The sequence below is a fragment of the Dendropsophus ebraccatus genome, chromosome 12 (genome assembly GCF_027789765.1).
Source record: "Dendropsophus ebraccatus isolate aDenEbr1 chromosome 12, aDenEbr1.pat, whole genome shotgun sequence".
Classification (NCBI taxonomy): domain Eukaryota; kingdom Metazoa; phylum Chordata; class Amphibia; order Anura; family Hylidae; genus Dendropsophus; species Dendropsophus ebraccatus.
Genome location: NC_091465.1, coordinates 8,114,701 through 8,130,728, shown reverse-complemented (window position 1 = coordinate 8,130,728; position 16,028 = coordinate 8,114,701). Strand labels below are relative to the sequence as shown.

General features: G+C 49.1%; 1 protein-coding gene across 2 annotated transcripts in view; it reads right to left on the bottom strand.

The window, feature by feature from the left end:
* The window catches only part of MEGF6 (multiple EGF like domains 6), a 252,506-nt gene that overhangs the window by 34,320 nt on the left and 202,158 nt on the right, over positions 1-16,028 (bottom strand). For both annotated transcript variants that reach the window (XM_069948606.1, XM_069948607.1), the window contains 6 exons: positions 7,976-8,101; positions 6,561-6,683; positions 4,536-4,658; positions 3,174-3,311; positions 686-808; positions 65-187 (listed from right to left, as the gene is read on the bottom strand). In XM_069948606.1, the coding sequence (XP_069804707.1) occupies positions 65-187; positions 686-808; positions 3,174-3,311; positions 4,536-4,658; positions 6,561-6,683; positions 7,976-8,101 (756 nt within the window). The remainder of the gene's footprint in view (positions 1-64; positions 188-685; positions 809-3,173; positions 3,312-4,535; positions 4,659-6,560; positions 6,684-7,975; positions 8,102-16,028) is intronic.

Genomic DNA, 16,028 nt, shown 5'->3' with positions numbered 1-16,028 from the left:
TCCCCATCCCTGCTGTAGACGGTGTATATATACAATGGTATGATCCATGTGGTGTATATATTACCAGTACAGCCTTTTCCATCAGAGTTCAGTCTGTATCCAGGATTGCAGCTACATTGGAACGATCCGGGAAGGTTCTCACACACTTGCTGACATCCTCCATTGTTTGACAGACATTCATTCACATCTATATGAAGATTACACTGGATTAGTGGTCACACACTTGCACAGTCACCTTTTTGCAGCTACAAAAGGGACGGTGTCCATGTAATCCCCCTTCCTGGGATCAGGGCTTAAAGGGGGTTATCCAGCACTATGGAAACACGGCCACTTTCTTCCAGAGACAGCACCGCTCTTGTCTCCAGGTCAGGTGCGGTTTGCAATTAAGCTCCATTCACTTCAATGGAACGGAGTTACAAAAGCTGCACCCAAACTGGAGACAAGGGTGGTGCTGTCTCTGGAAGAAAGTGGCCATGTTTTTGTAGCGATGGATAACCCCTTAAAATGTCCATCTCAACATTAGGAATGGTAAAAACTCCCCTGGGCCCAACTTCCATCTCTTCTTCTAGGGAGTGAGAGGTGAATGGGCGAATGCTATGGCCCCCCTCTGCTTTATAGATAATAGGACAACGGGTAATTTAGACAAAGCTCCATTCACAAAAACTAAAGACTACAACCCCCTTACCGTCACATCCGCAGCCGTCAGTGTTGAGCCGGTAGCCAGGATAACAGGCGCATTCATAGCCCCCGGCATAGTTGGAGCACTCTTGCTGACAGCAGGACGCACCATTGGTGCACTCATCGGCATCTGTGTACATAGATCATACAACCAGTTATAACCAGCAACCAGAGATGTGGCTAATGTTTTCCTATAGGAAATTATGGAAACTGCATGTGATAAATTGCCCCAATAAAGGGATCATCCAGCACTACTAAAACATGGCCGCTTTCCTCCAGAGACAGCACCGCTCTTGTCTCAGTTAGGGTGCAGGTTCTGTAACTCAGATCCATTGAAGTGAATGGAGCTTGATTGCAAACCACATCTGACCTGGAGACAAGAGCGGTGGCCATGTTTTTGTAGCGCTGGATAACCCCTTTAATCTATACTCCTACGTGATGATCAGTTATACAATGCATCACTGTCAGAATTTGCAGCTTTACAATCTAATGTCTCTTTGGCTTTTTTGCAATCTCATTGCAATATTATTGCTTGAAATATTCCATATAAAGAGCTGCCAAGAGGAGGCGCCCTGTTGGTGGCAGCCATAGGTGACTTGGGCAGCACTTGCTATTGGATCATATATAGACTAGTCAGGTACTTTATGGGCCTTTTACACTTTAGACTGTGAAATGTTTTATATTTTGCCTTCAAATACATAACCAGGAATTTAAATAGTTAAGAAATGGTTACATCTTGAACAAGGCCTGCACACCGCATTTGGGAATTGCAGTACGCATGCCTTCTAGGACATTGTGAAGAGTGGCACTCTACAGTTGGGAATTGATATGGTTGGAAAGGGGGGTCCCATACACTACAACTGTAGGATCCTTCTGGAAAGGAGGCGGAGCTTGGCCCACTGAGTGCAGGAGGAATGTCTGTTAGGTGGACAGTAAAGTATAATATGTGAGGGTAAGTTGTGCAAGGACCCCACAGCTCTGAGGCTCCATGTACTTGTCATTTATAGTGCACCCTGAGGCTGGGCACTGCCCTATTAAAGACTGAAAGAAAGAGAACTTCAAGCCAAATAATGGTGTTCATGAATATGAGAAAGTTGACTACTGAACGTCAGCCACTGTAACCACTACAAACAACTACTCCCAACATCCAATCACTGAGACTCCATGACATACAGTTCTCTTGGTTTGCTGCACATATAATGCCTAGATAACACTGTTTCATGGTTCCCAGATGCCTTTCTATTGGCACATAGTCTGAGATCAGAGATGAAGGATCAGGATGCAAGTTCAGTTGAGCCCCTTTAAAGGGGTATTCCACTCAAACATAAGTTTATATTATACGTTGATATGTTACTGCCCATTGTGAGACTAACAATTCCTTCCATACTTGTTATTATCTATTCAGTCTCCTTTCCCCAGTTCTCAGCTGCTGCTTTCTGCTACAAACACAAAGATCTGCATGTGAGCTTTTTTCTCTGTCTCCCCCTCCTCCCCCCTTCCTGCTGAGACAGCTGGTGTAAACAAGTCCTTGGCAGACTTTATCTGCAACATTTTAGCTTCTTTGTAATTCTGGAAGGGTTAATCTGAGGTCAAGTTGCTGATGAACTTGGTTACAAAGAAACTACAATGTTGCCGATAAAGCTTATCAAAGACTTGTTTACATCAGCTGTCTCAGAAGTGGGGAGGAGGAGGAGACAGAGTGAAAGGTTTACACACAGTTTTGTGTCTTCAGCAGAAAGCAGCAGCTCAGAACTGGGGGAAGGAGACTGAATAGATAATAAGTATGGAAGGAATTGTTAGTCCCACCATGGGCAGCAACATATCAAATGTTATGTTTAAGCGGAATACCCCTTTAAGTGCTGGCACTATTGCAGTGGAACTTGTAGAAGCAGAGCTCTTGAAATGGCATAGAATGATCACAGAGCAGAACTGAAAGCTGTAGAGCCTCATTAGCATAGAAGCACAACATCCCCTTTAAGAGCGAGCGGCGGGATCCTCTCATCTCCGGCGCTCCGGGGGCTTGTTGTTCCGCAGTAGATTTGTAGACGCTCGTGACCTCCTGTTGGACGATCTTGGTTAAACAATTTAATTTAGCTCCTGGCGATATCTGTATCTGTCCAGCTCGTGCGTGACCGGAGTGCAAAGCGGCAGCAGGGGCTGGATCCTGGATGCCATGCGGCATACGCCATATCCAGACAGGGAGGCAGCTGCGGAATATCAGTCCCGGGATAAATAGTCCGGACCCAGTGCCAGCACCTGTGATAGCCCAAAGCTCCGCATCATGGGGTAGATGTGTAATTGGCATGATTCATTGTAGATCAGTGATTACTAACCTGAGGCTCAATGCAGCTGCTGCAAACTACAACTCCCAGCCTGCGACTGTCAGGGCATTCTGGGAGTTGTAGTTTGCAACAGCTGGAGAGGGTCCCATGTTGAGGACCAGTTTTACACATAAAGTTTGGCTCAGTCAAACAGTAGGGGGCGCCATTTCTTACCCACACACGTCTTTCCGTCAGAGTCCAGATCTAACCCCTGCGGACAGATGCACATGGGGCCCGAGTTGATGTGACGACATTCGTGGGAACAGCCGCCGTTGTTGCTCTCACAAGAATTAATGATTTCCATTTCAATTCCTAGGAGGAAAACAAAAAATCCATCATGAAAAAATACAAAGTAAAACAACAGTTTAAAGTGATATTGTCACCCCCCCCCTCCATCACTCTCACTTGAGTGTCAACTAGGCGGAGCTTCACAGTAGTAGAGCGCCATCTCTCAGCTGGGGAGAGGGCCCCACTGTCATTAAGCCCCGCCTAGGTGACACTGTTTACTGAGGAAATAAAGCGGTTTTAGAGCAGAAAGAAGACAGACAAGTTTTATACAGGTATATATTGAATGCGAAGCATTTAAAGGGAATCTGCCACTAGGTATATGCTGTCTTAAATGAGGGCAGCATAAACTAGTGACAGAAATGCTGAAAAGATCAGTGTATTACTTACATCATTCTGTTCAGCCGTTCTCCTAATATGCAGGAGAATAGGATTCTAACCACTCCTCTCCCCCCGCCCTCCGGCTGCTGATTAACAGGTGACTGCCTATACACAGCATGGATAGATAACTGCCAATTAGCAGCTGGCGGGTGGAGTTTTCTGCTTCTCATGAATATCCAGGACTACTGAGCTCACGCACATAATGGAGAGGACTACTTATTGTCCATGTTATTCAAAAGGAGATCTCTGGATCAGCTGCACAGAACAATGTAAGTAATACATCATTCTGCTCAGCTTCTCTGTCACTAGTTTGTTACCCTGAGATAGGACACCAGAAACCTACTGGCAGAGTCTCTTTAAGCTTGGTGCAGAGAACCGCAGAGAGTAAGAGGGTGAGAGTATGACTAACTCCACCCCCTTACTAGACATGTGACCTAACATCAAATCTTCACCTAAGCTCCCTCAATGCACAACTCAGGTAACATGAAATTGGCAGATTTATGAATGCTGCTCTAGAGGGTAATGGTTTCCATCCACGTTACTACTGAACGTGGCACCTAGGGGGATCTGAGTTATGTCCAGTCTCGGCCCCTGTCAGCAGTAACGCACACAGTCACCCACCGTGTATGGCGCATGCTTGGCTCCAAAGAACCTTCCTGGCATTAGGATGTACATGTAAATAAAATATCAGCAAGTGGCTAAAAGTGGAGTTCCCCTTTAAATCTATATATACTCCTGAAAGTGAAGCTGAAATCCAACCAAAGATTCTGTAATTGTGCTTTTCTGGCAACAACGGACCCCAAGTATATCACGGCCAAAGGAGCAGATTTTGTGCAGATGTGAGGAACGTCCCCCCCATGGATCACTTACTGTAGCACTGTTTCCCATCAGCTCCCAACTCGTATCCAAGGCTGCAACCGCACTGGAAGGAACCCGGAGTGTTGAGACAGCTGTGCGCACACATGGCCCGGCCGCTCACGCATTCATTAATGTCTGTGAGGAGAAGCCGGGAAATCAGGGGGGGAGATTATAGACATGAAAAATGGGGGACGATGAAGAAGGATGGATACATTATATGGAGGTTACTATACATAATACAGAGCTGTGCTCCTTATACTACAAAGACCACTGGGCCCAGCAATTAAAGTGGTTGTACACCAAAAAAAAAAAATCTTTCAAATCAACTGGTGCCAGTGTTTTGTAATTTACCTCTATTTAAAAATCTTGAGTCTTCCAGTACTTATCAGCTGCTGTATGTCCTGCATGAGCTGTCCAGAGCAGTAGCAAATCCCTATAAAAAACCTCTCCTGCTCTGGACAGTTCCTGACATGGACAGAGGTGGCAGCAGAGAGCACTGTGTCAGACTGGAGAGAATACACCACTTCCTGCAGGGCATACAGCAGCTGATCAGTACTGGAAGATTGGAGATTTTTTATATAGAAGTAAATAACAAATCTGTATAACTTTCTGCCACCAGTTCATTTGAAAGAAAAAAAGTTGGGGTGAGAAACCCCTTTAACCTTTGTTATTAGGTCGAGGGTGGCCCCAGGGAACAACATAGATGGAAAATGGGCCCACAGACCATGCTGGCAAACCCATAACCATTAATGGGGCTCACTTTGATGCTGGGGGGCCACTCTGTACTCCATATTCCACAGTTCGACTCGTTTTTGAGTACGTTAAAAAAAAAAAGCGATCTGTTTTGATCCCTTTTTTATAATTGAAATCAATGGAAAAAAACAGGATCAAAACAGATGCACACAAATGCATCCGTTTCTTCCAATGGATTGTAAAAACGTAGTGTGAACCTAGCCTAATCCTGGTAGTAATAACAGTACCACTACTAGTAAGTGTAATACTACAATAACTACAACAGGAATGGTAATGACTTATAGTAATAATCCTTAGTGCCGAACGGACTTGCTGTGTCTGAACCTGAAACGCTTCACATTTCACTCCCGGTAGCTGAAGAAGTTGGATGCCGCCCTAAGGCTCCTTTCACACGGAGTAAAACTGGCGGAGAAATCTGCTGTGGAATCCCGCCAGCCTCCGTGTCCATTCTTCAGTGCGGAGACAGGAGGCGCACAAGCCTCGCATAGACTCCCAGTATGACACAGAGGCTGTTGGGATTCCGCGGCAGAGAATTCCGCTGTGGAATTCCGCCAGTTTTACTAGTGTAAACGGAGGAATCTCGATAACAGCATCCAACTTCTCCACCCACTGGGAGTCAAATGTCAAACACTGAGCTGTTAGGCGCTGTGCACACTGAGTGTTTGCAGGCAGATTCATGCAGCTTTTGCTACAGATCCACATTAAAGTTTTGTCTTATCAATTTCAATTGAAAATGCGCAACCACGGACATATTGGGAAGAGTTTTATGGCGCTGTCTTATAGCAGGAGCCGCTCTGTTGGCCGTAGCAACCAATCACAGCTCAGCTTTCAGTTCACTCTGGTAAAATAAAAGCTGAGCTGTGATTGGTTGTTACAGGTAACAGAAAAAAAAGGCTAGGACATGGTGGATCCTGTTCACACCAATCACCCTCTGAATGAGGTCGCGCTGCAATCAACAAGAAGCCGTATTCACCAAATATCCACTATGAGGTCGTGGTCGACAATCCACAAGTTTCCTGGCAAATTTGGTAGATGTCACTGAAACCCAACAGGATAGGATTCAGTGTGCACAGAACCATAGCATACAGGCTGGAAGGGTTGTCATAGGGACACAGAAGTAGAGACAGAAGCTTTTTACTGCCAGTAATGGCGGCTGACCCGTCTCTTCAGGTCACTGCCTCTTACTGGACGCACAAGAGATGTAAAACATTTACCGCCCCATTGACTCTGAGGCCTCTCGGACCATTTGTTTTGATGGAACCAGATGTTCATAGTATAGCGCACCTTCACACGTCTTCCCATCGGCCGTCAGCCTGTAGCCGGGGTGGCACGAGCACCTGGCGCGTCCTCCATCGCTGGTACACTGGTGCATGCAGCCTCCGTTCCTGCTCGCACACGGGTTACTCACTGTACAAACACATTGAAACAATTAGAGGAGGAATTTTCCATTGATTTTACTACTACTGAATCCCGAGACGTCTGTTCTGCGGAGCGACGAATGTTCAGAGTAATTAGAAGTAACAGGAGATAAAGAGGGAAACGTGCTACTAATAAAGGGCGGAAACGGGGAAATAACCGAGCTCCTGCCCATCAACAAATGATGAAAACCAGTGTAAGCCACTTACTCTACAATAACTGCTCTGTTCATCCAGTTCTTCCTGGTTCATTTCTGCTAAGCTGTCAGTATGACTACAAGCAGAGAAGTAGAGGTCCAAAGAGGAAGGACCAGGGATGCAGGAAAGAGGTGCTTAAAGGGGTTGTTCACAATGAAACAAGAACTTTTAAATCAACTGATGCCAGAAAGTGGCAGAGATTTGTAAATTACTTCTATTAAAAAATCTCTAGTCTCCGAGTACTTATCATCTGTTATTTGTCCTGCAGGAAGTGGTGTCTGACACAGTGCTCTCTGCTGCCACCACTGTCCATATCAGGAACTGTCCAGAACAGTAGCAGCAAATCCCCAAAGAAAACCTCTCCTGCTCTGGACAGTTCCTGACATGGACAGAGGTGGCAGCAGAGAGCACTGTGTCAGACTGGAGAGAATACACCACTTCCTGCAAGACATACAGCAGCTGATAAGTACTAGAAGACAGGAGATTTTTTAACAGAAATAAATTACAAATCTCTTGCACTTTCTGGTACCAGTTCATTTAAATGAGATTTTTTTTGGGGGGGAGGGGTGACCAACCCCTTTAAGCGTTCCCCATTTCTCTGCTATGCCTTATTATGTAACATCACAATGACAACTACTTAAGTTTAGGTGCTTCTCCTCTCCTAAAAGCTGAGCTTAACAGGTTTCGCCCCACAGTACATGCGGCTGCAGCCACACACTGACTGTAATTCCTGCCTTCAGCTCCTTATATATCCCTCCTGGTTTCTGCTGCAACAGAGCCCTCTAGTGGTAGCAGCAAATATTACAAAACAAGCACCTACAAACTAGATTACACACAATGAGGCTGGGGCACAATACACATTGCATTATAGTCAGTATACTATATATATATATATATATATATATATATATATATATATATATATATTTATTACACAGTACATGCACTGAATGGGGAATAGATGCACAGCTGGAGCCATCATAAGACGTGTGGTCACCCTAGTATAACATCTCCATGTAGTCTGATGCCACTCGCCAGCCCCAGTAGTACTAACATGACCCATCTCACATCACAGTCGCCGCTTACGTTCGCAGTGTTTTCCATCTTCCTTCAGCTGATAGTTTTGTCGGCATCGACACTGGAAATGAGCCACAGAGATCTGGACGCAGTCGTGCTCACAGCCGCCATTTCCCAGGGAGCAGGAGTACAGCGCTAAACAGAAAGAAAAACATGAGGACATTACAGAAACATCATGGTGTAGTGCCCTGCTCAGCCTGATCCTCCTGATTCATGAGCAGGATGAGAGCACTGCAGCTGTAGTAGCACAGAGAACATTATAACATTCAGGGTCCTAAGACCCTCTATGGACAATGCCATGGCTGTCAGTGGTCAGTCCCTACATCTCTCTGCTATCAGCACCCTCATGCCCAATCCTGCAAGGCAATGCACAGCTGGTGATACACATTAGATACCAGTCAGCCATGCCTGAGTATTTCATTACATAATGTGTATCATACCGGACAGATGATGTCGGGAAGTGAAGGACTGGACTTTAGAAGATTGCACCCACTACCTACTGAGAACACATGCATGCTCTGCAGAACCGAGCGTGCGTGTATACAACTGTCAGCTGAATGAGCATTTGGCCAATCTAATGTGTATGGGAAGCTTACAGGGGTATTCCGGTGAAACAATTGGTGTCTGGAAGTTATACAGATTTGTAAGGTACTTCTATTTAAAAAAAATCTCCAGTCTTCCAGTACTTATCAGCTGCTGTAAGTCCTGCAGGAAGTGGTGTATTCTCTCCAGTCTGACACAGTGCTCTCTGCTGCCACCTCTGTCCATGTCAGGAACTGTCCTGAGCAGCAGCAAATCCCCATAGAAAACCTTTCCTGCTCTGGACAGTTCCTGACATGGACAGAGGTGGCAGCAGAGAGCACTGTGTCAGATTTGAGAGAATACACCACTTCCTGCAGGACATACAGCTGCTGATAAGTACTGGAAGACTGAAGATTTTTGAATAGAAGTAAATTACAAATGTCTGGCACCTGCTGGGATCAGTTAATTTGAAAGAATATTTTTTGGTGAAAACCCCTTTAAGACCTAGATGAACAGATGCCAGTGTCTTATTCTGTCCCATATTCGCTGTGGCTTCTGCAGAGCATTGCACCGCCGTGGTGCCTGCTGATATAGTTGGGGTGATTAGGAATATAAATATTAGCTTTGCTGCTTATAACACATAACATGTCTGGGAGCAGAAGTCTGTGCTGCGATAACACCAGCGCCATTACCAATCCTTAAAGACGTCTCTTTGCTGCCAAGTACGAGACTATTAACAGCCCTCTCCGGGGATCCGGTGCCAGCTCTTATATTAGGGAGGATGGGGAGGTGGTCGGCCCTGGTGGGCTCACAACGTGTCCTGCTTTCTGGCTTAATGATGGCTGCAAACATATATTATTAGGAGGTTTATCTAGGAGCCCAGTGTGTTTTATCGGAGTGCTGACCTGAAACGCGTCATATTACCCTCCGAAGACACTTCATCCTACTTACTAGACACTTCTCTCTCTCTATTCTGCTGGTGGGGTCACTGTGTACATACATTACATTACTGATCCTGTACTGATCCTGAGTTACATCCTGTATTATACTCCAGAGCTGCACTCACTATTCTGCTGGTGGGGGTCACTGTGTACATACATTACATTACTGATCCTGAGTTACATCCTGTATTATACCCCAGAGCTGCACTCACTATTCTGCTGGTGGGGGTCACTGTGTACATACATTACATTACTGATCCTGAGTTACATCCTGTATTTCTTTTATTAAATTTTAAACATAACAATAAATACAGAAATAACACACCATATCTGACCAGAACTAAACAGTAAACAGAAAAATGACAAAAACAGAATGAAACCATAACATAAAGCACCGGTCCATCCCCACACTCATTCTTCCACACAAACAACCCATATACCTATATACAATATATACACCCATATACCTATATACAATATATACACAATATAAACTATTTAGCTAAACATATTAATAAACTATATACACTACTATATACAAACCTATATATACACTACTATATACTATACACCTATAAACACACCTATATACACACCTATATACAATACACCACTATATACTATATACCTATATAAATAACTAAATGTGAACCCCCTGGCCCAGTTGCATTGTGCACAACCTAATACCACAGACACAATTCTATACAAACCAACACCAACTAAACAAGACATCATACACAAATAAACAAACTAAACAAGACACAATACAAAGTCCCAACAAAGTCCCACAGAAGCCCCCTCCCCCCTTTTACCCACCACCCAACCTATCACTAAACCCCAACCCCAGGTGCAAACACAACACATATAATATATACAGTATATACAATTTATACAAACATACAAAGACAATCACAATACACAAACTTTTGAAATGAACAAAAACAAAAAAAAAACAATAGGTGCCGCCATCATGGGTGATTGAGTTAGACGGCTTTCTTTTTCCCACTATCCTTTGCATCCTGCCCGCCACCTTCCTCATCTGATGATGGTTTACCCCTCTTTAGTGAAACAGATGTATCCATTTCCCCTTTATTTACATTTTCCTCGTCCTCTGACCCTGGGCAGATCCTCCCCCCAAAGGAAAAACGTTCCCCAGGGAGAGAGGATTCGACGTCCCCTACAGGCCCTTCTGTCATCGCACCAACCAGAACCTCACCCTGCGCCTCCTGCACCTCTGAGGAGGAAATATCCTGGAGGGTTTGGAACCGGTTTGAGAGACCAATCAGAGGGAGGATGGTTGTACCTTCCTTTGGCATCTGGGGGGTGGGAGAAGATCTTACATCTCCCCTTTTCTTATTCTTTTTAGTACCCCGCTTGTGCTCCACCCATCTCCCACTATCCTCATCCGCGCTCTCACCATGGGAGGACAGTGCGGAGATGGCCCCTTCTTCTTTCTGAATCCTCCAAATCTCCTCATCCAGATCACTGTCCCTCAGAGCCTCAGCAGTAAGATTGGCCTCGGGGATGAGGTCAGAGGTCACCACAGTTGCGCGAGGCTCCTGAGACTCCCCCATCTCCCTCTCCCTTTGGCGCTTATCCCGACGCCTCAGTTGGGCTGGCGTCTTTTGCTTACTTTTCTTCCCTGGCTCTTTTACTCCTTCACCTCCGTCAGCTGCCCCCCCAGTAGATTCCTCCTCACGACCTTTCTCCACCGGGGTAACAACTGAGTTGGCAAAGGAACGAGGGCAGCGACTAAATGGGTGACCTAAGTCACCACACAGGTGACACCTAATCTCCACACAGGATGCAGCGAGATGACCTATTTCCCCACACAATGAGCACTTCATCACTGTGCACCTAGCACTGATATGTGTGGGGTCACCGCACCTGTGACAGAGCTTAGGCTGACCCTGGTAGAAGACCTGGATTCGATCCCTTCCTGGGAAGGTGGCAGATGGTATGTGGGTAACGGTGTTTCCTGAATACCTAAGTTTGACCATAAAGGTCCAAGCCCCTGACCAGATGCCATATTCGTCCCTGTTCTTTTTTGGGACTTCCACCACCTCTCCATACCGGCCAAGCCACGTCATGATGTCAATACAAGAGAGTGATTCGTTACGGGTTAAAACGGTCACTCTCTTGACGTTATTTTGGCGAGACACTGCCTGAATGGCAAAGTCTCGCCAGCCGGGCTCATCCTTTACCAGCTCATAGTTCGACCAAAAAAGCTCAAGCCCCTCCGTCCGAACAAAGCTGATATCGAATTCAGGGGTACCAAAGGGATGTATCAAGGCAAAGATGTCAGCTGCCTTGAAGCTCATCCTCAGCAGGAGCTCAACAACTTTAGATCTTGGGGGACATGTATCACTGCCTCTCCACCTCAGACGGACCACATTCCTTCGGACACCGCCCGGCCCGGCTGTTGGGAGAGACCACACAGTTTCCCTACCCCTTTCCTCTCGGAAGGCTGCAAGGCCATGCCTTTCTATCAAGAAAGACAGATCAACCTCCCTACCCTCTACATTGATTGTTCTCTCCCCTCTCTTTAAGGCCTGCAGGACACGTCGATGCAAATCACCATCCCCAGGGCCCGAGGACGAGGAAGGCCCCCCACTTCCCCCAGCGGCAACATTTGCATAGCTGCGTACCGCTGCTGCAGCCGCTGGGGGTGCAACTGGACCAGGCCCTATGCTCCCACCACTAGTCTGTGCCCCTTCACCACCCTCCTCCACATAATCCATACCCACACCAATACCACATGTCACACTGCCCCGACCACCCTCCAAAGCCCCAGACAGATTCCTCCCCACATTCACTCCTCCCTTCCCCCCAACATTAATTCCCCCATTCACACTGGGTGGACCGGTGTGTTCTGGAACAGAAACAGATTTTGTACCATCAGCGTCATTGGGTACCAGGACCGGAGCCACCTCCACAGGACAGGCCACCGGTCCCTTAACAAAGGACCGAACAGCCTGCCTGGACTGTTTAGAGGCAGCCCCTGCCCTATTTCTGCTGGTACCCTCTGCCTCATCAGTACTAGAGTCCTCAGCACGATCTGGTCCAGCAGCACCAATACAAAACAAAGGCTTAAGTCCAGTCTTTCTTTTGGGAGGGGAAGGCATCTTAGCCCCAGCAGCATCCTGACAACGACACAAAGGAACAGCAGTGCCAGCGCCAAGAGCCACCGGAGCTCCCGCAGCTGACACCGGCACACAGCCGCCTTTAACGTTACTGCCCACCGCTGGGCCGCCTCTCCTGCCACTGCCCGCCGCTGGGCCAATATCACTGTCCGACCTTACGGCCGGTTCCTCACCTGCTCCTCCTCTGCTACTGCAAACAGAGATGGAGCTTACCGCCATACTAGACTCCATACTCTCCCCATTCTCCTGCACAACAGAACTCAGGCCGGGCTGAGATATGGGGTTCACACAGTGAGCTGACCCTGAGGCCAGTCCGGGGGGCACAGGGAGGGGGGAATAAACAAATGTTACCTGCTCCTGAAGCTTGGTGGTCTTTACCTTAGTCTTTCTCCCAGGCGCCTCCTCTGGTAACTTCTCTCCGAATACGAAGTCCTGGAGGCGCCCTGGTGACTCCAGGAGCTGGATCTGGGCCATCAGCGCCCCTCCCTGGTAACTGGTGTTGCTTTCATCCCCCGAACAGCGGCTAGATGACAATGCTGCTTGCCCTGCAGGGAGCCCACTGTATGGGGTCTGTTGTTGCGGACCCCCGGGTGGATTCGGCTCAACATCACGTACCTCCGCAGCGTCTCCTTCCTCCTCCACCCGGCTCTCTGGCTGGAGCCCTCTCAGCCCTCTCTGCTTTTCTCTCTCCATTTCAGCAAATCTGTCATCATTCTGTAGTTTCTCTTTAAATGGCCCGCTGTTCTCCAGAATAAAATTTCTTTATTTCATCAGCTTTTTGATGTCGGCTTTCAGATGCTTCATTTTCACTGATAGCTCAGCCTTTTGCTGCTTAGCAGCAGTGTCCATCAATGCTTTTACAGCACATACCTCCTCCTGGAGCTTGTACAGCTGGTTCCTGGTGTCCTCATACCCATGGAGGCTCGCAGCAATCCGGAGGCCATAGGTCTGCCCCGTCTCTTGGGACCGCGGCACCCCCCAATCTTCCTCCACACCTCCATGGGCAGACAGCCTTGCTCCAGGAGGAGTGTCACTGCTCACACTTTCATGGTTTGGTTCCACATCCGCTGTAGTGCTGCTGGTGCTTGCAGTTCCACAGCTGGTTGTAGCCTTGCGGCTACCCTTTGTCACCTCTGGTTCAGGGGCGACTGGAGAAGCATCGCTGCACCTCCTAGCAGACCTCCTCAGCCCTTGTACCTCTGATGGACCTCCTGATGGTATTCCCTCTGCCGTTGGTCGCTGGAATTCTCTGCCCCCCACGGACCTGGTTCGGGGAGCAGGAGTTGGGGCTCTCCTTGGCTCGCTCATGCCTGAAAACCTGCTCCCTCCCTGGGGAGGAGAGAGCAGGCCCAGGGGCAGATCTGGCTTGCCTGGAGCCCAGGAGCAGCAGACTCGCACAGCAGGACCACACCCAAAACTAATTGGATCACCACTCCAGAGCTGCACTCACTATTCTGCTGGTGGGGTCACTGTGTACATACATTACATTACTGATCCTGAGTTACATCCTGTATTATACCCCAGAGCTGCACTCACTATTCTGCTGGTGGGGTCACTGTGTACATACATTACATTACTGATCCTGAGTTACATCCTGTATTATACCCCAGAGCTGCACTCACTATTCTGCCCATACTCTCTGGGTGGCAGTGAAGCAGATGACTGCTCCTCCTGTCCTGATACAAGACGGTCCTTGTCAGTGCACAGTTCTTATCTCTGGCAGGACGGGACGCGGTCATCCAGTCCAGGCCTCTGAAGGTGTTAGGCCGCAGACTGACTTATTATGTATTCTTATTATACATCTGCATTCCAATCGGGAACAACTAATAGGAACCAGAAGAGGGTTTGGGGCTGAATTTCCTTGTGCCGGTGGTGGTGGCCTCGGCCGGCGATGCCTCTCCTGTGCTGGCAGCGGTGGCCTAACCCCGCGATGTCTCTCCTGTGCTGGCGGTGGTGGCCTAACCCCGCGATGCCTCTCCTGTGCTGGCGGTGGTGGCCTCACCCGGCGATGCCTCTCCTGTGCTGGCAGCGGTGGCCTAACCCCGTGATGCCTCTCCTGTGCTGGCGGCGGTGGCCTCACCCGGCGATGCCTCTCCTGTGCTGGCGGTGGTGGCCTCACCCGGTGATGCCTCTCCTGTGCTGGCGGTGGTGGCCTCACCCGGCGATGCCTCTCCTGTACTGGCGGTGGTGGCCTCACCTGGCGATGCCTCTCCTGTGCTGGCAGCGGTGGCCTCACCCGGCGATGCCTCTCCTGTGCTGGCAGCGGTGGCCTCAACTGGCGATGCCTCTCCTGTGCTGGCAGGGGTGGCCTCACCCGGCGATGCCTCTCCTGTGCTGGCAGTGGTGGCCTCACCCGGCGATGCCTCTCCTGTGCTGGCAGCCTCACCCGGCGATGCCTCTCCTGTGCTGGCGGTGGTGGCCTCACCCCGTGATGCCTCACCTGGCAATGCCTCTTCTGTGCTGGCGGCGGTGGCCTCACCCGGCAATGCGTCTCCAGTGCTGGCGGTAGTGGCCTCACCCGGCAATGCCTCTCCTGTGCTGGCGGTGGTGGCCTCACCCGGCGATGCCTCTCCTGTGCTGGCAGTGGTGGCCTCACCCGGCGATGCCTCTCCTGTGCTGGCAGTGGTGGCCTCACCCGGCGATGTCTCTCCTGTGCTGGCGGCCTCACCCGGCGATGCCTCTCCTGTGCTGGCGGTGGTGGCCTCACCCCGTGATGCTTCACCTGGCAATGCCTCTTCTGTGCTGGCGGCGGTGGCCTCACCCGGCGATGCCTCTCCTGTGCTGGCGGTGGTGGCCTCACCCCGCGATGCCTCTCCTGTGATGGCAGTGGTGGCCTCACCCGGCGATGCTTCTCCTGTGCTGGCGGCGATGCCTCTCCTGTGCTGGCGCCGGCGGCCTCACCCAGCGATGCCTCTCCTGTGCTGGCGCTGGTGGCCTCACCTGGCGATGCCTCTCCTGTGCTGGCAGCGGTGGCCTCACCCAGCGATGCCTCTCCTGTGCTGGCGGCGGTGGCCTCACCCAGCGATGCCTCTGATGCGGCTGACATACTGTTACTGTCAGTAATTTTGAGGAGTAAACCGGAGTCGCTCTCAATCACTTATTATATTATAGTAAACTCCGACTGAAAGCTACACATGGTCCCGGTATTGTCTGTAACCTCACAGGACCAGCATATATACACGGAGGCCCCCCAACATTATGGCATAGCCAGATCCCATCAGAACCGGTTTATATACTGGAGGCTCCGGCTACACAAGGCGGAGGGGGGTCTACTGTATAATAAAGGAGCAAGGGGCTGTTGCTTGGGGAGACCACCAAGCTGGCATAGGGTCCTTATAGGCACAGGGACACGACCTCCAATAGGTGGCGCTATAGGGTTGGCCATCTTCTGGAGGACAGCTACTCTGCATAGATTGGTGGCAGGTCAGGTATGAGCATTAGAAGACTATAACTGGC